The sequence below is a fragment of the Agelaius phoeniceus genome, chromosome 2 (assembly GCF_051311805.1).
Source record: "Agelaius phoeniceus isolate bAgePho1 chromosome 2, bAgePho1.hap1, whole genome shotgun sequence".
NCBI lineage: Eukaryota > Metazoa > Chordata > Aves > Passeriformes > Icteridae > Agelaius > Agelaius phoeniceus.
The window spans coordinates 76,906,857-76,922,048 of record NC_135266.1 but is presented as its reverse complement, the minus strand read 5'-3'; the positions used below and the strand labels follow the sequence as shown (position 1 = coordinate 76,922,048).

The 15,192-nt window shown below is 33.5% G+C and overlaps 1 protein-coding gene across 2 annotated transcripts in view; it reads left to right on the top strand.

The window, feature by feature from the left end:
* Positions 1 to 15,192, top strand: part of DYNC2H1 (dynein cytoplasmic 2 heavy chain 1) — a 144,432-nt gene that overhangs the window by 15,183 nt on the left and 114,057 nt on the right. For both annotated transcript variants that reach the window (XM_077173954.1, XM_054652170.2), the window contains exons 19-38: positions 499 to 614; positions 1,855 to 1,982; positions 3,470 to 3,619; positions 4,387 to 4,592; positions 5,419 to 5,574; positions 5,666 to 5,780; positions 6,326 to 6,496; positions 6,675 to 7,057; positions 7,783 to 7,915; positions 8,006 to 8,123; positions 8,310 to 8,422; positions 8,511 to 8,630; positions 9,078 to 9,228; positions 10,759 to 10,961; positions 11,431 to 11,613; positions 11,930 to 12,112; positions 12,246 to 12,469; positions 13,099 to 13,214; positions 14,031 to 14,230; positions 14,878 to 15,142. In XM_077173954.1, coding sequence (XP_077030069.1) covers positions 499 to 614; positions 1,855 to 1,982; positions 3,470 to 3,619; positions 4,387 to 4,592; positions 5,419 to 5,574; positions 5,666 to 5,780; positions 6,326 to 6,496; positions 6,675 to 7,057; positions 7,783 to 7,915; positions 8,006 to 8,123; positions 8,310 to 8,422; positions 8,511 to 8,630; positions 9,078 to 9,228; positions 10,759 to 10,961; positions 11,431 to 11,613; positions 11,930 to 12,112; positions 12,246 to 12,469; positions 13,099 to 13,214; positions 14,031 to 14,230; positions 14,878 to 15,142 — 3,434 coding nt within the window. The remainder of the gene's footprint in view (positions 1 to 498; positions 615 to 1,854; positions 1,983 to 3,469; positions 3,620 to 4,386; positions 4,593 to 5,418; positions 5,575 to 5,665; positions 5,781 to 6,325; positions 6,497 to 6,674; positions 7,058 to 7,782; positions 7,916 to 8,005; positions 8,124 to 8,309; positions 8,423 to 8,510; positions 8,631 to 9,077; positions 9,229 to 10,758; positions 10,962 to 11,430; positions 11,614 to 11,929; positions 12,113 to 12,245; positions 12,470 to 13,098; positions 13,215 to 14,030; positions 14,231 to 14,877; positions 15,143 to 15,192) is intronic.

Genomic DNA, 15,192 nt, shown 5'->3' with positions numbered 1-15,192 from the left:
CTTTTTTAGTGTTCTTTAGGTATCTACTTATGGTCACTGATATATTAGATATGGGGCCTTGAAATGCATCTCTATGGCTTTTCTTCAGTTCTAATTGCTGTTGAAGGCTGAGTTAGTAAACTGTGATGGAAATCAGAGAATTAAAGACATGAATATACAAATAATGAAAGTATTTTTCTTTTGAGTATGTTAATAGCCTTTCAGAATTTTATGGCACTGGTTATATAAAATCAAGCCATTTTCTAACTATTTGGAGAAACAGAGCATTGGACCTCAGTCCCCATAAAACTGAAAGTGTATAGGCATAATTGTTGTAAAAATTTCAATACTATAGCTTAATTTCCCAAGAAGCTATGACTTTCACTTGTAGAATTATAAGGGAAATTTCTCATTAAACTATGAAGTTAGAGTAAACTATAGATGTGCATAGATCTAGAGATACTAACATGTAGGTATGCTACTGAATATTTGCTGTCTTTTAATCTCTTTTTTTTGAAGCACGATCAGAATAGATTGTTTAACTGTGAATTGCAACCCTGTGAAAACTGTGATTGATGATTTCATCCAGAAGTTGTATGACATTCTAGTTCTTTCTTTGAGAAAATCTATTCAAGGTAAATAATATCAATGAACAGTATTTTAGTTTTGTTTGTTTCTGTTGTACTTGGGCACATTTGTGTTAATGTATGTACTTTTTTTTAGAAATATTTTACTTTCAGGCACAGTGAAGTGCAGAAATCACAATGCAGAGAAAATAATCTGTTACAGCTGTGTATTCCTCGATATTACTTTTTCACTACAGACGTAGCCTAGGAGCCTTTGATGTCCATTGTGTATCTTTCCTGTTTTCTTGTTTGGGCCACCTCTGTTACAGATGTAAAAGAATACATATGAACATTGTTTTGCTTGTTTCTTTTATCTGAAGAAAAAATTTATTACTTCAGAGAAGAAAATTTATTTAATATTTGAGGGAGAAAAATTTCCTAGGTGTCTGAGAAGGTGTAATAAAATGTAATAAAAATGCTATTAGATTTTTCTTTTACAAATTGAAATACTTCATGAAGAGTCTAAAATAATCTGGATTTACTCCATAGAGTTGCTTGTCACAACTGTTAAAACTGTGTTGGAGAATACAAAACATTTCCCTGTTTTGGGTGGTTGACCTATATGTGGAACAGCAGGACAAAGTGGAATAAAGCATAGATGATGAGGAATAACAATGCTTTGTGCTTTAAATCTAATGGTTGTCACAGTTAACATATAACAGGTATTGTGCAAGAAGGTGAATTATTTCATAGCTTGAAAGGTGAATCTTTCCCAGAAGACTTCCTGGAGCTGTACAGTTCCTTTCTCAGTATCAAAAGAGATTTACCTTGGTAGATAAATACAACATTATAGCTTATGCAGGCATTTTTTTGTGAGTCTTTTCGATATGTAAAGCAAGGTGGCTTTAGTTAGTTAGCCTCTTTAAAAGACTCAAACCAAAATAAACAGAAAAAACTCCCAAAGAACCCAAAACCAATTTATATGTGTTAACCTAAAAAAAAAAACCTTCACAGCCTTTGAAAGTATATCAATAAATGCCTCATGTATTTATGTTTAATGTTCAGAAGGAGCTCTGATACTTATGGTCTAAATCATACACTGAACTCAGTGAATTACATTTGAAAAGCTACTTGTAAACATAAATGTGCAGTTTTTTTTGTTCTGGTAGTAGACAAGATTGGAGTCTGCAATTTTTAAGCAAATACGTTGCATACTTATGACTAATGCTGTATCCTTGTGCATTTGTCTGACTTGGATATTTAAAACTAGATTCTCTCCACAATAACTTTGTTTTCCATCTTTGTGTAGCTCACCTCTGTGATGTTTCTACATTTCTCACTGATGCGATGGAAACACTAGTGATTCGGCCCCAGACTGTAGAGGAAATAGCAGAAGACAATTTAAAATATTTAAGCCTACATGAACGAAAAGAGGGGGTAAGAGACTATTTTATTCTATCCAGAGCAACAGCTATAAAACTGTAATTACTTTCTAGTATGGGATCTTAAATTTAAAAATAACTAATAAAGATCACGCTCAGGTCACATAGGGCGGTAGTCCATATAGCACAGTAATTTGTGTCCAGCAGTGGAGTGATTCATTTAGGGGAAAACATAAAATCAGGGTAGCTTTTTTGATACTTTTTACTTCTAACCTTCAACCTGAACCTTGTTGAGTTTTATGTGGTTCCTGAGCATGTAGTAACGCTCAGTGAATTTCTTTTCTACAACCTTACCTTGTCTTCTCTTGAGAGCAAACATATGTTTGACATCCAAAATATACTCTGGTAAACTGTAGATCAATTACCCATTACATGTAGAACCCCTCTTTTTATTTTTTTTTCCAACTGGCATCTTTTAACTTCATACCATTTATGTCTTATATTGGAAGAGATATGGACCAAACAGTTCCTATTCATCCTTTTCATGGCACATGTCTGTATTCTACTTTGGTGTGTCTGGTATCAGCAATCTCTGTTGTAGATTGAAGAGTGTTAGTTAATCTCATCTTTTCTTATGCATAAGCCCACTCCTAACTTTGATTATCCTTGTTGCCTTTTGATAAGTCTTTTCTTTCTATTTCATTTTTCTGTGTGACCAACAGATTTTATTAAGTTTTAAGATCTGAATAAACCATGGATTTACATGATGAAATTGTAATATTACCTCTTATTATCTTTTTGGTCTCTGTGACTCATAATATTTGTTTTGCTTCCTACTCCTTAGGTTAAGCTCACATTTTGGTAAAACTAGCTCTCATAACCCTAAGATAGCTGTCAAGTGCAGTTTTTATCTTAGGACTCAACTTGTTCATGTGAAATTTATTTTTTCACATTTATGTCACTTTGTGGTTATCTACTTGAATTTTGCTTGTCACCAGTATCATCAGTTGTTATTTCTTATGCATTCATTCTGTAGTTCTTTTCAGGTGAAGTATTTTAATGCCTGAAATAACATAGTATCATTAGTAAACTTTATCATCTCCCAGACTGGTCTCCTTTTCCAAATCTTTTATAAGCACTTTGAGCAGTCCAGAACATGTACTAAGAGAAAAATTAACTGCATCCCAGCCAAAGCCAGCAAACATACACACAGATTTATTGCATTCTGTTGCTCTGCTGCTCTTTTTCAATTTAACTGAGTTGATCTCTGCAATATATAAAGTGGCACTTATCTCTTTCATAGTTAACATTCACTTCTGTATATCTCATGTAAGGATCAAGGTTTAGAATTTCTCTAAATACCTCAGATATTATTTTTTTCAAATATTTTAATATTATTCTATAAGCAATATTCAAAAAGCAGCTGTATATAAGCTTATTATCTGTGCATACAGAATTGGTGTTTCATATGTATTTGCTTTAGGTAAACAAGATTTGCTGAATTTTTACATGCACACTTATTTTTGATCTTTCCAATTTTAGATTTTTCTCCTGTTTCAAGAGGCTGAAGATAAAAACAAACTTTTGCGAACTGTGGCTGCTGCAGGTTTGGACAGTATCAGTAACCTAAGAGCTACATGGGATAAATTTGAATTAATGATGGAAAGCCACCAGCTTATGATTGCCGAGCAGGTAGCAATGAAAGCTTAAAGTTTTACTTGAAAATGTTGAAATTATTTTGAATATGTCTGGAACAATACTTTTTTAATATTAAATCCATAAATATTGTCAATTCAAAAATAACATGGGTATTACTGAGTTGAGGGAGAGCTGTCTAAGGAAGAATACTTAGACTCTTAGGAAGTAACTGTTAAATCTGAAGCAGTAACTAGGGGAAACTTTCGTTGAAGTGTTGCTAAAATAAATTTGTATTGTAGTAGTTCTGTCTCGAAACAACTTCCTGGTGACAGAAATGGCTTAATAAATGCAATGGTTAACAGAGGAAAAGAGGGTAACATTTTAAAGAGAGCATTTTCATTTCTTTATAATGATTTTAGTATTGAAGCTTTTTATGTTCTTTTCATTTAACTTTGTTAACCTATGCACAGTCGTGTATTTCCAGTCCATAGGCAAACTCATTTGAAGTTCTACTGAAGATACCAATTTGCCATACTTATAGCATTTTTTCTATATGCTATAAGAGGCAAGCCTAAGTAGCATAGGCTGAATAAATAGGTCTCAAGTACTAGCATAATAAAAAAAAGTAGTGCCCCCTTTAAAAGAAAAACAAAGTGAAGAGAATAAAGTTGAACTATTTCTTCAGGTATTATACAAGAAGTTTTTTGAGTTTGACTTTTGATCAGGTAGTCATTATAAAGTTTTGAAGTTGATGCTTTGATTTTGATCATAGCTGTAGATACAAACCAATAAGGAATGTAATTTTGCCTATTGCTTTGCAGATGGAAGTGATGAAAGGAAATGTGCTTTCACGTATCAATATATATCTTCAAGATCTGGAAAAATTTAAAGCTCGTTGGGATCAGCTAAAGCCAAGTGATGATGTAATTGAAACAGGTGGTCAGGATGTACTCGAGAAAAGTGCTCAGATGATAAAGGAAAAAAAAAAAGAATTTGATGAACTTAAAACCATGAAACAAAAACTCATGTATGTATGTTTATTTCCCTGTATATCTTACTCATTAATGTATCGATCTTTTACAGCAATAGTATCTCAGAAAATATTCATTAATTTTTATCACAACGGATATTGTAAGTAATTTAATCTGTATTACATGTTTTTCATTAGCTTTTCATGTCCTTTTTGTTGGTTTTGCATAACATGAATTTCTTATGCTAAGTTTTTTTAGATGTTTTTTGCATAAATAAATTGAGAAGTCTCTTAAAGTCTTGCAAAAGGAAGTTTGTACCCCAAAGGCTTAATTCTTTAATTTCTTTTGAAATTCTCGCTAAGAGAAGATTTGGGATATTGGTCCAAAAAGAACCTCTTGTAACTTAAGTGAAGAGGAGCTCACCTCTCCCAGTAGGTGTCTGTGCTCATTATTGCAGATCTTGAGGATAAGGTTTTCTATTTAACTTCTTACCTTGGCATGTAAATGATGGCAAATAAAATTAGCATATTTTTTTACCACCAGGAAGAATATATCAATTCAAAATTATTTTCTTTCCAGCTTTGATTTTGAGGGCACAAATTAATTCACCTTTCTCATAAATAAAAAAAAAAAAGTAAGTTCATGGAAAATAATTGTGAATATGGGAGAAGGTTATTGTTTAAAAGAGTTATCACTCATATTTCTTTATTATTTCTATTCAAGAAGGAGATTATAAGGAAAATGCAGTTGGCAGCAATATTCTTCAGTAAAGCCAATGACTTTTCTTAAAAAAGGATGATGATTTCTGTATAGTACCATTTCTTAACTCATAAAAGTACAGTGGAATAATGTAATGCATAATGCAATGATATTTTTATGCAGTGAAGAATGCCATCATTTTAAGTTGGAGGAGCCTGACTTATCATTGTCAGAAGCTGTAAGTCAAGATATTCAGAGTTGTGCAGACGTCTGGGCACTGTATGAAGAGTTTTATCAAGGTTTTCAGGAAAAAGCCAAAGAAGACTGGATTACTTTCAGGTAACATTTTGTTCCTTTATTTTTAATGGGCATACAGGTGTGGTTGTAGTACTGTGTTGTTATGACCTTTTCATGTCTGATTTTCATGCAGAAGTAAGATATACCTATTTGAAGAATTTTTGTTTAACTGGCATGACAGACTGAGGAAGATGGAAGAACATACTGTAATGACAGTAAAGTTACAAAAAGAAGTGGACAAATATAAAGTAAGATGCTAGTTACCCTGGAAATGTTCAAGGCCCGGTTGGGTGGTGTTTTGAGCAACCTGGTCTAGTGGAAGTTGTTCCTGCCCACAGCAGGGGGGGTGGAACCAGGTGATCTCTAAAGTCATTTTCAACCCAAATAATTCTGTGAATCTATGGATTTCAAAAAGACTTGTGAAACAAAAACCGTTTTGGTGTTACTGGGTAATGTGCTCCATTCTATACCTCATTTTTCATTTCTCTACAATAAAACCGTGTTAATATTTAACAAAATGTCTTCTGATAGTGTTTTGAACATATCACTTAATTTTGGGAACCTTTAGTTCTCTACAATAAACAGAATTGTCATTACAGCTTACATAGACACAGATTTACAGTGAGTTGTCTTCAGATCATACTCCCAAACTTTAAATTCAGGAACTGGAAAAATTGTACCTCAGTTTGAGAATTTAAATTTTATTTTTGTTTGAGTAGCACATCACTCCATAATCAAAGAGATGCAATTTTCATAACGACTAGATGGATTTACCTGTGTGTTTTTTCTACAGATGATCATTCCACTCCTAAAATATGTAAGAGGAGAACATCTTTCTCCAGACCATTGGCTGGATCTTTTTCGCCTTCTGGGTCTTCCCCGAGGCACTACACTTGAGGGTTTGCTATTTGGAGATCTATTAAAAGTGACAGATGCCATTATTGAAAAAGCAATGGAGCTTAAGGTATGAATAATTTTAAATACAGGATCTAGAGTTTTTTTATGGCTTACTTTATGTGGTATATGTTGTTCCATATGCATATATTTTAAATACTGTAGAAGTGGAATTTGTGTTATATTTTTGAATGGAGAGTTTATTGCAAGCTCTGTTTCATATGAGATCTATTCTTGCTTTTAAATAGGATTTGAATTGTCGAGCTCAAGGTGAAATCACAATCAGAGAAGCATTACGTGAGCTTGAACTCTGGGGAGTTGGAGCTGTCTTTATGTTGACAGACTATGAAGATAGCCAAGGCAGGACCATCAGGCTTATTAAAGACTGGAAGGACACAGTCAATCAGGTTGGAGATCATCGCTGTCTTCTACAGTCTCTTAAGGACTCTCCATATTACAAAGGTTTTGAAGATAAAGTGTCCATCTGGGAAAAAAAGCTAGCTGACTTGGATGAGTACCTGCAGAATTTAAACCAAATTCAAAGGAAATGGGTCTATTTGGAACCAATATTTGGTCGTGGAGCTCTACCCAAAGAACAAGCTCGTTTTAACAGAGTTGATGAAAACTTTAGGTTAGTGTTATGGAATACAACTTACCTTTTGTAGTATCTTTGACATGTAGTCTGGAACTTTCTTCATGGTGAAAATAAGTGGAACAACTGGCATATGTATGGACAAGAAGGTCAGTGGCAGGAATACAGAAGATATAAGTATCATGGCAACATGCATCTGAATAAAGGTGGTAATGTTTTCATTTAATGGGGCACATGTGAAGAAAGGAAGGATGTGAAGCATCAAACATTGTGAGTAAGGCAGGCAAACACAAGGTTAGTTTTAGCAGCAGAAGTAGAGGGGATGGAGTTGTTTTTGCAAGAATCATGTTGAAGACTATCACTTTGTTCACTAAGAAAGTCACACAGTTTGGGAGGAAACAGTCGGTTTATTTGTTCCAAGCAAGTAAAAAGATAAAAAGGGAGTAGGTTTTAGAAATATGGAAAATTATGTACCATTATCTTTCTTGGCTTGAGTTGAAATGACTTAAATGGAAATAAAAGTCAAGAACTTAATTTTCTTGTTTCTGGGTAGAGAAATTTTAGCAAGAAACTGTTGTTCTTAAATTACATTGGAGAGACATTGAGGTAAATTCTGAAACGTTTCATCATTAGTACCGAAACGTAAAAGTTATATATCAGTTGTTTATATTACTTGTTTGTGTGTTAATTTTTATTTACTTGACTTTATATATGTCATATTTAAATTAAAATTATGATTAATTTATGATTTTTTTTCTGTCAAGATCCATTATGTCAGATATTAAGAGTGACAATAGGATAACAGCACTGAATGCCCGGGCAGGAATAAAAAATACCTTAACTACCATACTTGACCAGCTTCAGAGGTGTCAGAAATCTCTGAATGAGTTTTTAGAGGTACAGTGAATATTAATACATTTTTTTGTAAAGAAAGTCACTAAGCTTGGGTTTAAATCAACAAAATTGATTTATTCTGTTTTTATATAGGAAAAGCGCTCAGCATTTCCAAGATTCTATTTTGTTGGAGATGATGACTTATTAGAAATTTTAGGACAGTCCACGAATCCTCTGGTTATCCAGTCTCATCTTAAGAAACTTTTTGCTGGTAATGCTTCAATCTTTATTTGTGAAATTTACTTATTTATGAAACTTACTTATTTACTTATTGTAGAGATAAGCGTCTTTGAAGCCAAATAATATGTTGCAGTTCCTCTCTTTCCATGACTAGACACTTAGTAATTAATATTTGACTTTGAGAATTATAACTTTATTGATATTTTCTGATTAATAGGCATTAATAGTGTGAGCTTTGATGAAGAATTTAAATACATAATTGCCATGAAGTCTGTAGAAGGAGAAACTGTGCCACTTAGAAATAAAGTTCTTCTATCAAATGATGTGGAGGTAGGAAAAATCGCATCCTAGTCTTGTTCGAACATCATTGAGATATTAATTTCTAATATGATTTTGAGGTTTTTTGTCTCTTTGTTAGGTGTGGCTAAACAGTTTGGCTTTGGAGATGAAGGAGACCCTGAAAAAAATGTTAATTGACTGTGTTAAAGCTGGAAAAAAATCACAAGGTTCAATCGATCCATCCCTCTTTCCTTCCCAGGTAGTAGTTAATCCAGCAGTGCCACTGTGTGGTCTTAGAATTACCAAATAAAATATTTTTTTTTTAGATTTGGAAGAAAAAAATCCCAATCTAATTCATTTTACTCAATGATCATGTAGAGAAGTTCTTAAAATATGTGCTCTTATTACATTCCTTTGCAGACATTTGAAGTATTCAAGTCTTTTGCATGGCATTTTGACATACCACTTAATGAAAAAGACTTGCTGTATTAGATTGCGTTGTAAGTTTAGGCAAAATTTTGCTAGGTTTTTGGATGGCTTTATTTGTTCTTAGGTCATAACAAATGTAGAGCTTTGTTTAAAAATTATACAATAAAATATTTTAAATATCAGACATAATAAGCAATTGCAAATTATTTGAAAAACTGGTTCATTTTTATATGTGCTCAGTATTTATAAAATATAATTTCAACTTTCTCTTCCAAAGATTCTTTCCTTGGCAGAACAAATTCTGTTCACTGAAGATGTTGAAAGTGCTATCAAAAGCCACAATCTGCAACAACTAGAATTAGAACTCATGGCTAAACTGGACCATTATACTAGCATTGGTAGTGACATAGAAGATACTGGGAGTACAGGTATAAAAATGATAATTAGTATATAATTCTTTATTATGACTGCAGCTGTGTAGTATTTTACATTGTTTATTTAAACAGGAAATTCTATAAATGTGTCTCAGTTTGAGTCCACAAAGCTGAGTTACATAAAGTCACCTATTACAGCCAAGATTAGAGTCATTAATATTTCAAAGAAAACCAAAGGATTTTTATATATATCTTAGAAACTATCTTGGAGAATTTATATGTATGGAGACCTCTTTTCTGAATTTTTTTAGTAAGTTTCTGTCTTCTAGCTTATGTATCTACTGTTTCACAGGAAGTAGGTAAACAACAGTTGACGTACATTTTGTCAAGCCAGTATATTCTGTACAACTGTGTATGTGATTCTCTCTTTCTATATTAGAAGTCCACATCTGCCTCTGCACTAATAATTTTGAGTACCTTTGAGGCAAAATAAGCTAGTTATTCTAAAGACATGATTGTTCTAAATCTTACATAGTCTGAATAGGTTAGAATAATTATGCCTCTGAGTGCTTTTTTCTTTTTTTTGATGAGAGGTGGGGCTTTGAGTGACTTCTTCAGATAAAAAAGTCTACACTGCAGGTTAGGTGAGACAGCTTTTATCTTAGGTATAAAAAGACTTGATATGTAGTTGATAATCTTCAACCACATTTGTATAGCTGCTTACTGCATTAAATTCTAGCTAAAAATTTGTGAACTGTAAACATCTGCTACATTAATTAGAATCAGGATTCATATCACCTACTTCCAGAAGTATGTGTGTTTCTTTATCTGAGCTCCCTTTCTGTGCTCTTTCTATAGCTGTTTGAGAAATTTCCTCAGTTACATAGGAGCGTTCATTTCATCTCCTGTATAATACATTACATTTATGTTTTAGTTTGGAAAATAGGTGGGATTTTGAAGTGAGTTGTGATTATTCTCATTACTTTGATTTAATTCCTATCATGGAATGGTATAGAAACACACAAACATTGATTTCTTTCAATGAAACTAAATGAAACAATATGCTCTAAGGGTATACTTAATTTACTCAATCTGTTAATGAACTTTCACTCCATGATGCCATAATTATTCTGACTAAAATCTCCAGACTGTGTGTAGTATGGTTTTCAGATACTCAACAGTTCACTCAGCAGGTTGAGCCACCCTGATTGCTGAAGTGGACATGGCTATTATTAACATTCTTGGCATAAATTGCTTTGCAGAAAAGCCTCTCCCTCTCCTTTTTCCTCTCCCACTCTTCCTCTGTCTCAAACCCCACCTTCCCCTGCCCCCCCCGTCCCCTGCCATGTAAGGCAGACAAATTCATATCAAAATGACTAAAGTTACATGATTTACGTTGTCCGTCAGGATCTTATTTTATGCTGCTTGAATTAGAAAATAAAAAAATACCTTTATATAATTCAAACAATATCTAAATAAAATCTGTTGGTAATAGAAAGCAGCACAATGAACTTGTGAATGGGTAACATGTGCCTTCTTTGCTATACAAGAATGATTTTTTTCTTTTGGTGTGATTATTTGTAGAATCTGGAATCCTTGAGCTCAAGCTTAAAGCTCTGATTCTTGATATCATTCATAACATTGATGTGGTGAAACAGCTGAATCAAGCTGAGGTTCACAGTGTTGAAGACTGGGCTTGGAAGAAGCAGCTGAGATTTTATATGAATGACCAAAAATGTTATGTTCAGATGGTAGATGCTGAACTCCAATACACTTATGAATATCAGGTGTGGTATTTTTACATAGTGGCCTTTATATATGAGTCAAACATTTCCTCATTTCATACATGCTGCGGATTTTCTCCTAACTGTTGTAATTTTTCTAAACTTTATTATGTCCTTAACATGCTATTTCACAGCTAATATTAAAAGATAAGTTAATAATTTTCATTCCTAATGCTGATGGGATAAATAAATGGGAGAAATTGTATCAAATTATCATCCACATATTTTTCAATATGCTTGCTTTTATGTATCCGAGTGCATTTTCATCTGCAGTTGGGAAAAAAATGGAACAGTACATTGGTGTTTGATATAAAACCAGGACAGCTTTGTAAACAAATTCATATTCTTAATGAGACAGAAATTTTGGCTGTTGCTTTATATTATCAAATTAATTACTTATGAATAAAATTAAATAATTAAATTGCCAGTATTTTCTGTCTACCAATAAATATAACTTGTTTTGTTTCTGCAGGGGATTTCCCCAAAACTTGTTTATACACCTTTGACAGATAAGTGTTACCTAACTCTTACTCAGGCCATGAAGATGGGCCTTGGAGGAAATCCCTATGGTCCAGCTGGAACTGGGAAGACAGAATCAGTAAAAGCCTTGGGTGGGATTCTTGGAAGACAAGTATTAGTCTTTAATTGTGATGAGGTGAATATGGTTTTGTTTAATTTAGGAAATGGATATCTACACCCATACTTCATAAAGCAATATTATATTCTATAAATAATATTAAAATTATAATATAAATGATTATTATTGTTATTATTATTAGTGTAGTAGTAGTAGTAGTAGTAGTTGTCATTGTAGTAGTATTGAAATTATTATTAAAATTATTCTGATTATTTGTCAGTTGTCAATAGAAATTTGTGGATATTTTCAAGGACTGGCTTTTTAGTGGATGGGAAGACATTCTTTTATATGTTCTTGTTATTTGAATTTTGACAACATTCTTTTCAATTTCAAGGGCATTGATGTGAAGTCAATGGGACGCATATTTGTGGGCTTAGTGAAGTGTGGTGCCTGGGGATGTTTTGATGAATTCAATAGGCTTGAGGAAGCTGTATTGTCTGCAGTATCCATGCAGGTTCAGACTATTCAACATGCATTGAAGAAACACAGTCCTGTATGTGAGATGCTTGGCAAAAAGGTACAGCAAAACTTAATTATCTTGTTCACATCGGCCACATTTAAAAACTACTGTAACTAAACATAGTCCACCCAGCATTTCTCAGTGCTGTTTCACCTGACAATATATCATTACAATGCACTTCTAATACTAGGTTGAAATGGATCCAAATTCTGGAATTTTTATCACTCTGAATCCTGCTGGAAAAGGTTATGGAGGAAGACAAAAGCTGCCTGATAACCTCAAGCAACTTTTCAGGCCAGTTGCTATGACTCATCCAGACAATGAACTCATTGCAGAAGTTATATTGTATTCAGAAGGCTTTAAGGATGCTAAAATACTGGGTAGAAAATTAGTGGCTATTTTTAATCTAGCAAGGTAAGCTTTCACCCTCCCACCTCTCCCCTCCTTAGTAAAGTTACCTTTCTAACTTTCTTCCCTTGTAGCTCTTAAATCTAAGTGGTTTACCATGCAAATCTCTGTACAGATACTTGTCCTGGTTTGAAAAGGAAGTGAGTTTTTTGGGATGCTGTGGTCATCAGTATTTTAACTTATAAAGTTAAAATACTGCAATATATTGGGAAGTTGAGATGTGAAAATATCTTGAATTCAGTTACAATCTCAAGGGAGAAAATTGCTGCTTCCCTAGTATCTCACTAAATATAAATGTGAGGATATGAATGCTGACAAGCATTGTGTTGTATTGAACTCTCAAAACTGAAATACAAGTGCCTGTTTGGTTAAAACTATGTGCATTAGAGAGTACAAAGATCAGAAGTTATAGTGAATGCTGTTAGGGCCAATAATGAATATGTGTTGAATATAACCCCTCTTAAAATTCCAGAGTGTCATTGCTGTATTTCTGAGATGCATTTCAGATGGCAGTACAAATATGTGACAGTTTCTTTTTTGATCAATCCTGTATTATAAGTGTGTTCATTCACCAACCCAAAATTTCAGCTGTTGTCACCTAGAGCTTATTGCAATATTGTTGTTTTTAAATTCAGGGAGCTTCTGACACCACAGCAGCACTATGATTGGGGTTTACGAGCACTGAAGACTGTTTTGAGAGGCTGTGGCAGTCTTCTTCATCAGCTGAAGAAAAGTGATGCAAAGCAAGAAGGTAAGACTGACCATACCTAACTTTTGATTCTTTAGAATCTTATACAATTATAATTCACTCCAGCTTTCTTGTTCACTGGAGTTTTAAAAAGCCATGGCTTGTATCTCTAGGTAATTTAGGAAAGAAAAAAATATCTATGAAAGCCCACCTTCACCTGGAGATCACAAAAGATTTGTCGTATTCTAGATTTAGCTTTTATGTGATGAGAAGAACACAGATTACAGGGCTTCATTTGGGAATCATTTTAAATGATTCTCAAAATCTTGTTTTCATTTGGCTCAGGACAGGAAAGTTGATCTTCTGATGCTGTCAGTATTCATTAGTTATCAGACCATTTTGACTCTGAGTTTTGCAAAATTGTCACATGGCACTAGATTCAGATTGGTAGACAGACAAATATAAGGATAGGTAGGAATGATAGAAATATATTGGACTAGATTGTGTTACTGCATTTTTTAAAGATTTTTTAAGTTATTGTTGTTTAGATATTAAATGAGAGGGAATTAAAGAGTGTGGAATGGATGAGCGTTTCACATCTTTAGGAGACAGCTACTGCTTTCTATTTGCTTAACCAGCACATATCTGAAAGTTTACAGATTTTGACATAACAAATGGTTTGCATCTGGCCAGCATCATAACCACCTCATATCTGTATAGAATGCATTTCTGGGCATATATTGTACTTACAATACCTAACTTGCAAGTAGAATGGTATATGAACTGGAATTCTGAAATCTATGCTCCAATTCTACTTTCAATGTATGAGCAGTGTTGACACAGCTTAAACTGATCTGTTTTCTTTGTTTTTCTTTCCAGTTAATGAAAGTCACATAGTGGTTCAAGCTTTGCGACTGAACACCACATCAAAGCTTACATTTGCAGACTGCACTCGTTTTGATGAGCTGGTTAAAGATGTATTTCCTGGCACTGATTCTAAAGATGTGGAATATGCTGAGTTAACTGCAGCTTTACAACAAGTCTTTGAGGAGGCAAACTTGGAAATTATAAGCACACAGGTAAACATCAACTACAGCAACAAAACAGTATTATTCTGAATTAGAACTGATTCATATTACATTCATTTAACAAATTTCTGGGTTTTTTTGAAAAACCTTTTATAAAAAAGAGAATAACTGGTTGTTAGATTCCAGTTACATGTATACAAAAAATTACCTGTGTGTTCAAAGCACTGTAGATCAGTTATGTAATTCAAAGAAAAATAGTGCAAGGAAAATTAAGATGTGAACGTGTGACACACAGTTTCATTCAAGCCAGATACAAATGCCAATGAATATTTTGGACACTGAAAGAATGAAATATGTGAATATTTGATTTTCAGAAGCAGTTCTCTGCCTTGTTTTTATTTATTGTAGAACTGTATGATGTTTTGTGACTGAAGATTGGTTAAATTCTCATTAAAAATATGCTGGAAGATAGCTTTTACTTTTGTGTTAGTAATTTAGTGAAATGCTTCTAACATGTAAAAAAAATTCTTCAAAACCTTAGTATCATAATTCTAAATATATCTGCTATTATCTATTATTTAAAAAGTCAAAATTATCAAAAATGTCTGCATGCAGAGTAAATCTCAGAAATACTGTAAATGAGCATATTTCATTTAGCTTTACATTTTCACATAGCTGTTATCTCTTTCATTGTCTAGATCAAGAAGGCTTTGGAGTTATATGAACAACTGCGTCAAAGAACGGGTGTAGTTATCGTAGGTCCCAGTGGTGGAGGTAAATCAACACTCTGGCGGATGTTAAAGACAGCCCTTGGTAAAACTGGCCGAGTGGTGAAGCAGTACACAATGAATCCCAAAGCCATGCCTCGGCATCAGCTGCTGGGCCGCATTGACATGGATACCAGGGAATGGTCTGATGGAGTGCTTACAAACAGTGCTCGGCAAGTGGTGCGAGAGCCCCGAGGTATGTCTGAGAGGGACTGGCAGATGTTACACTGAAATTACAGAAATGGT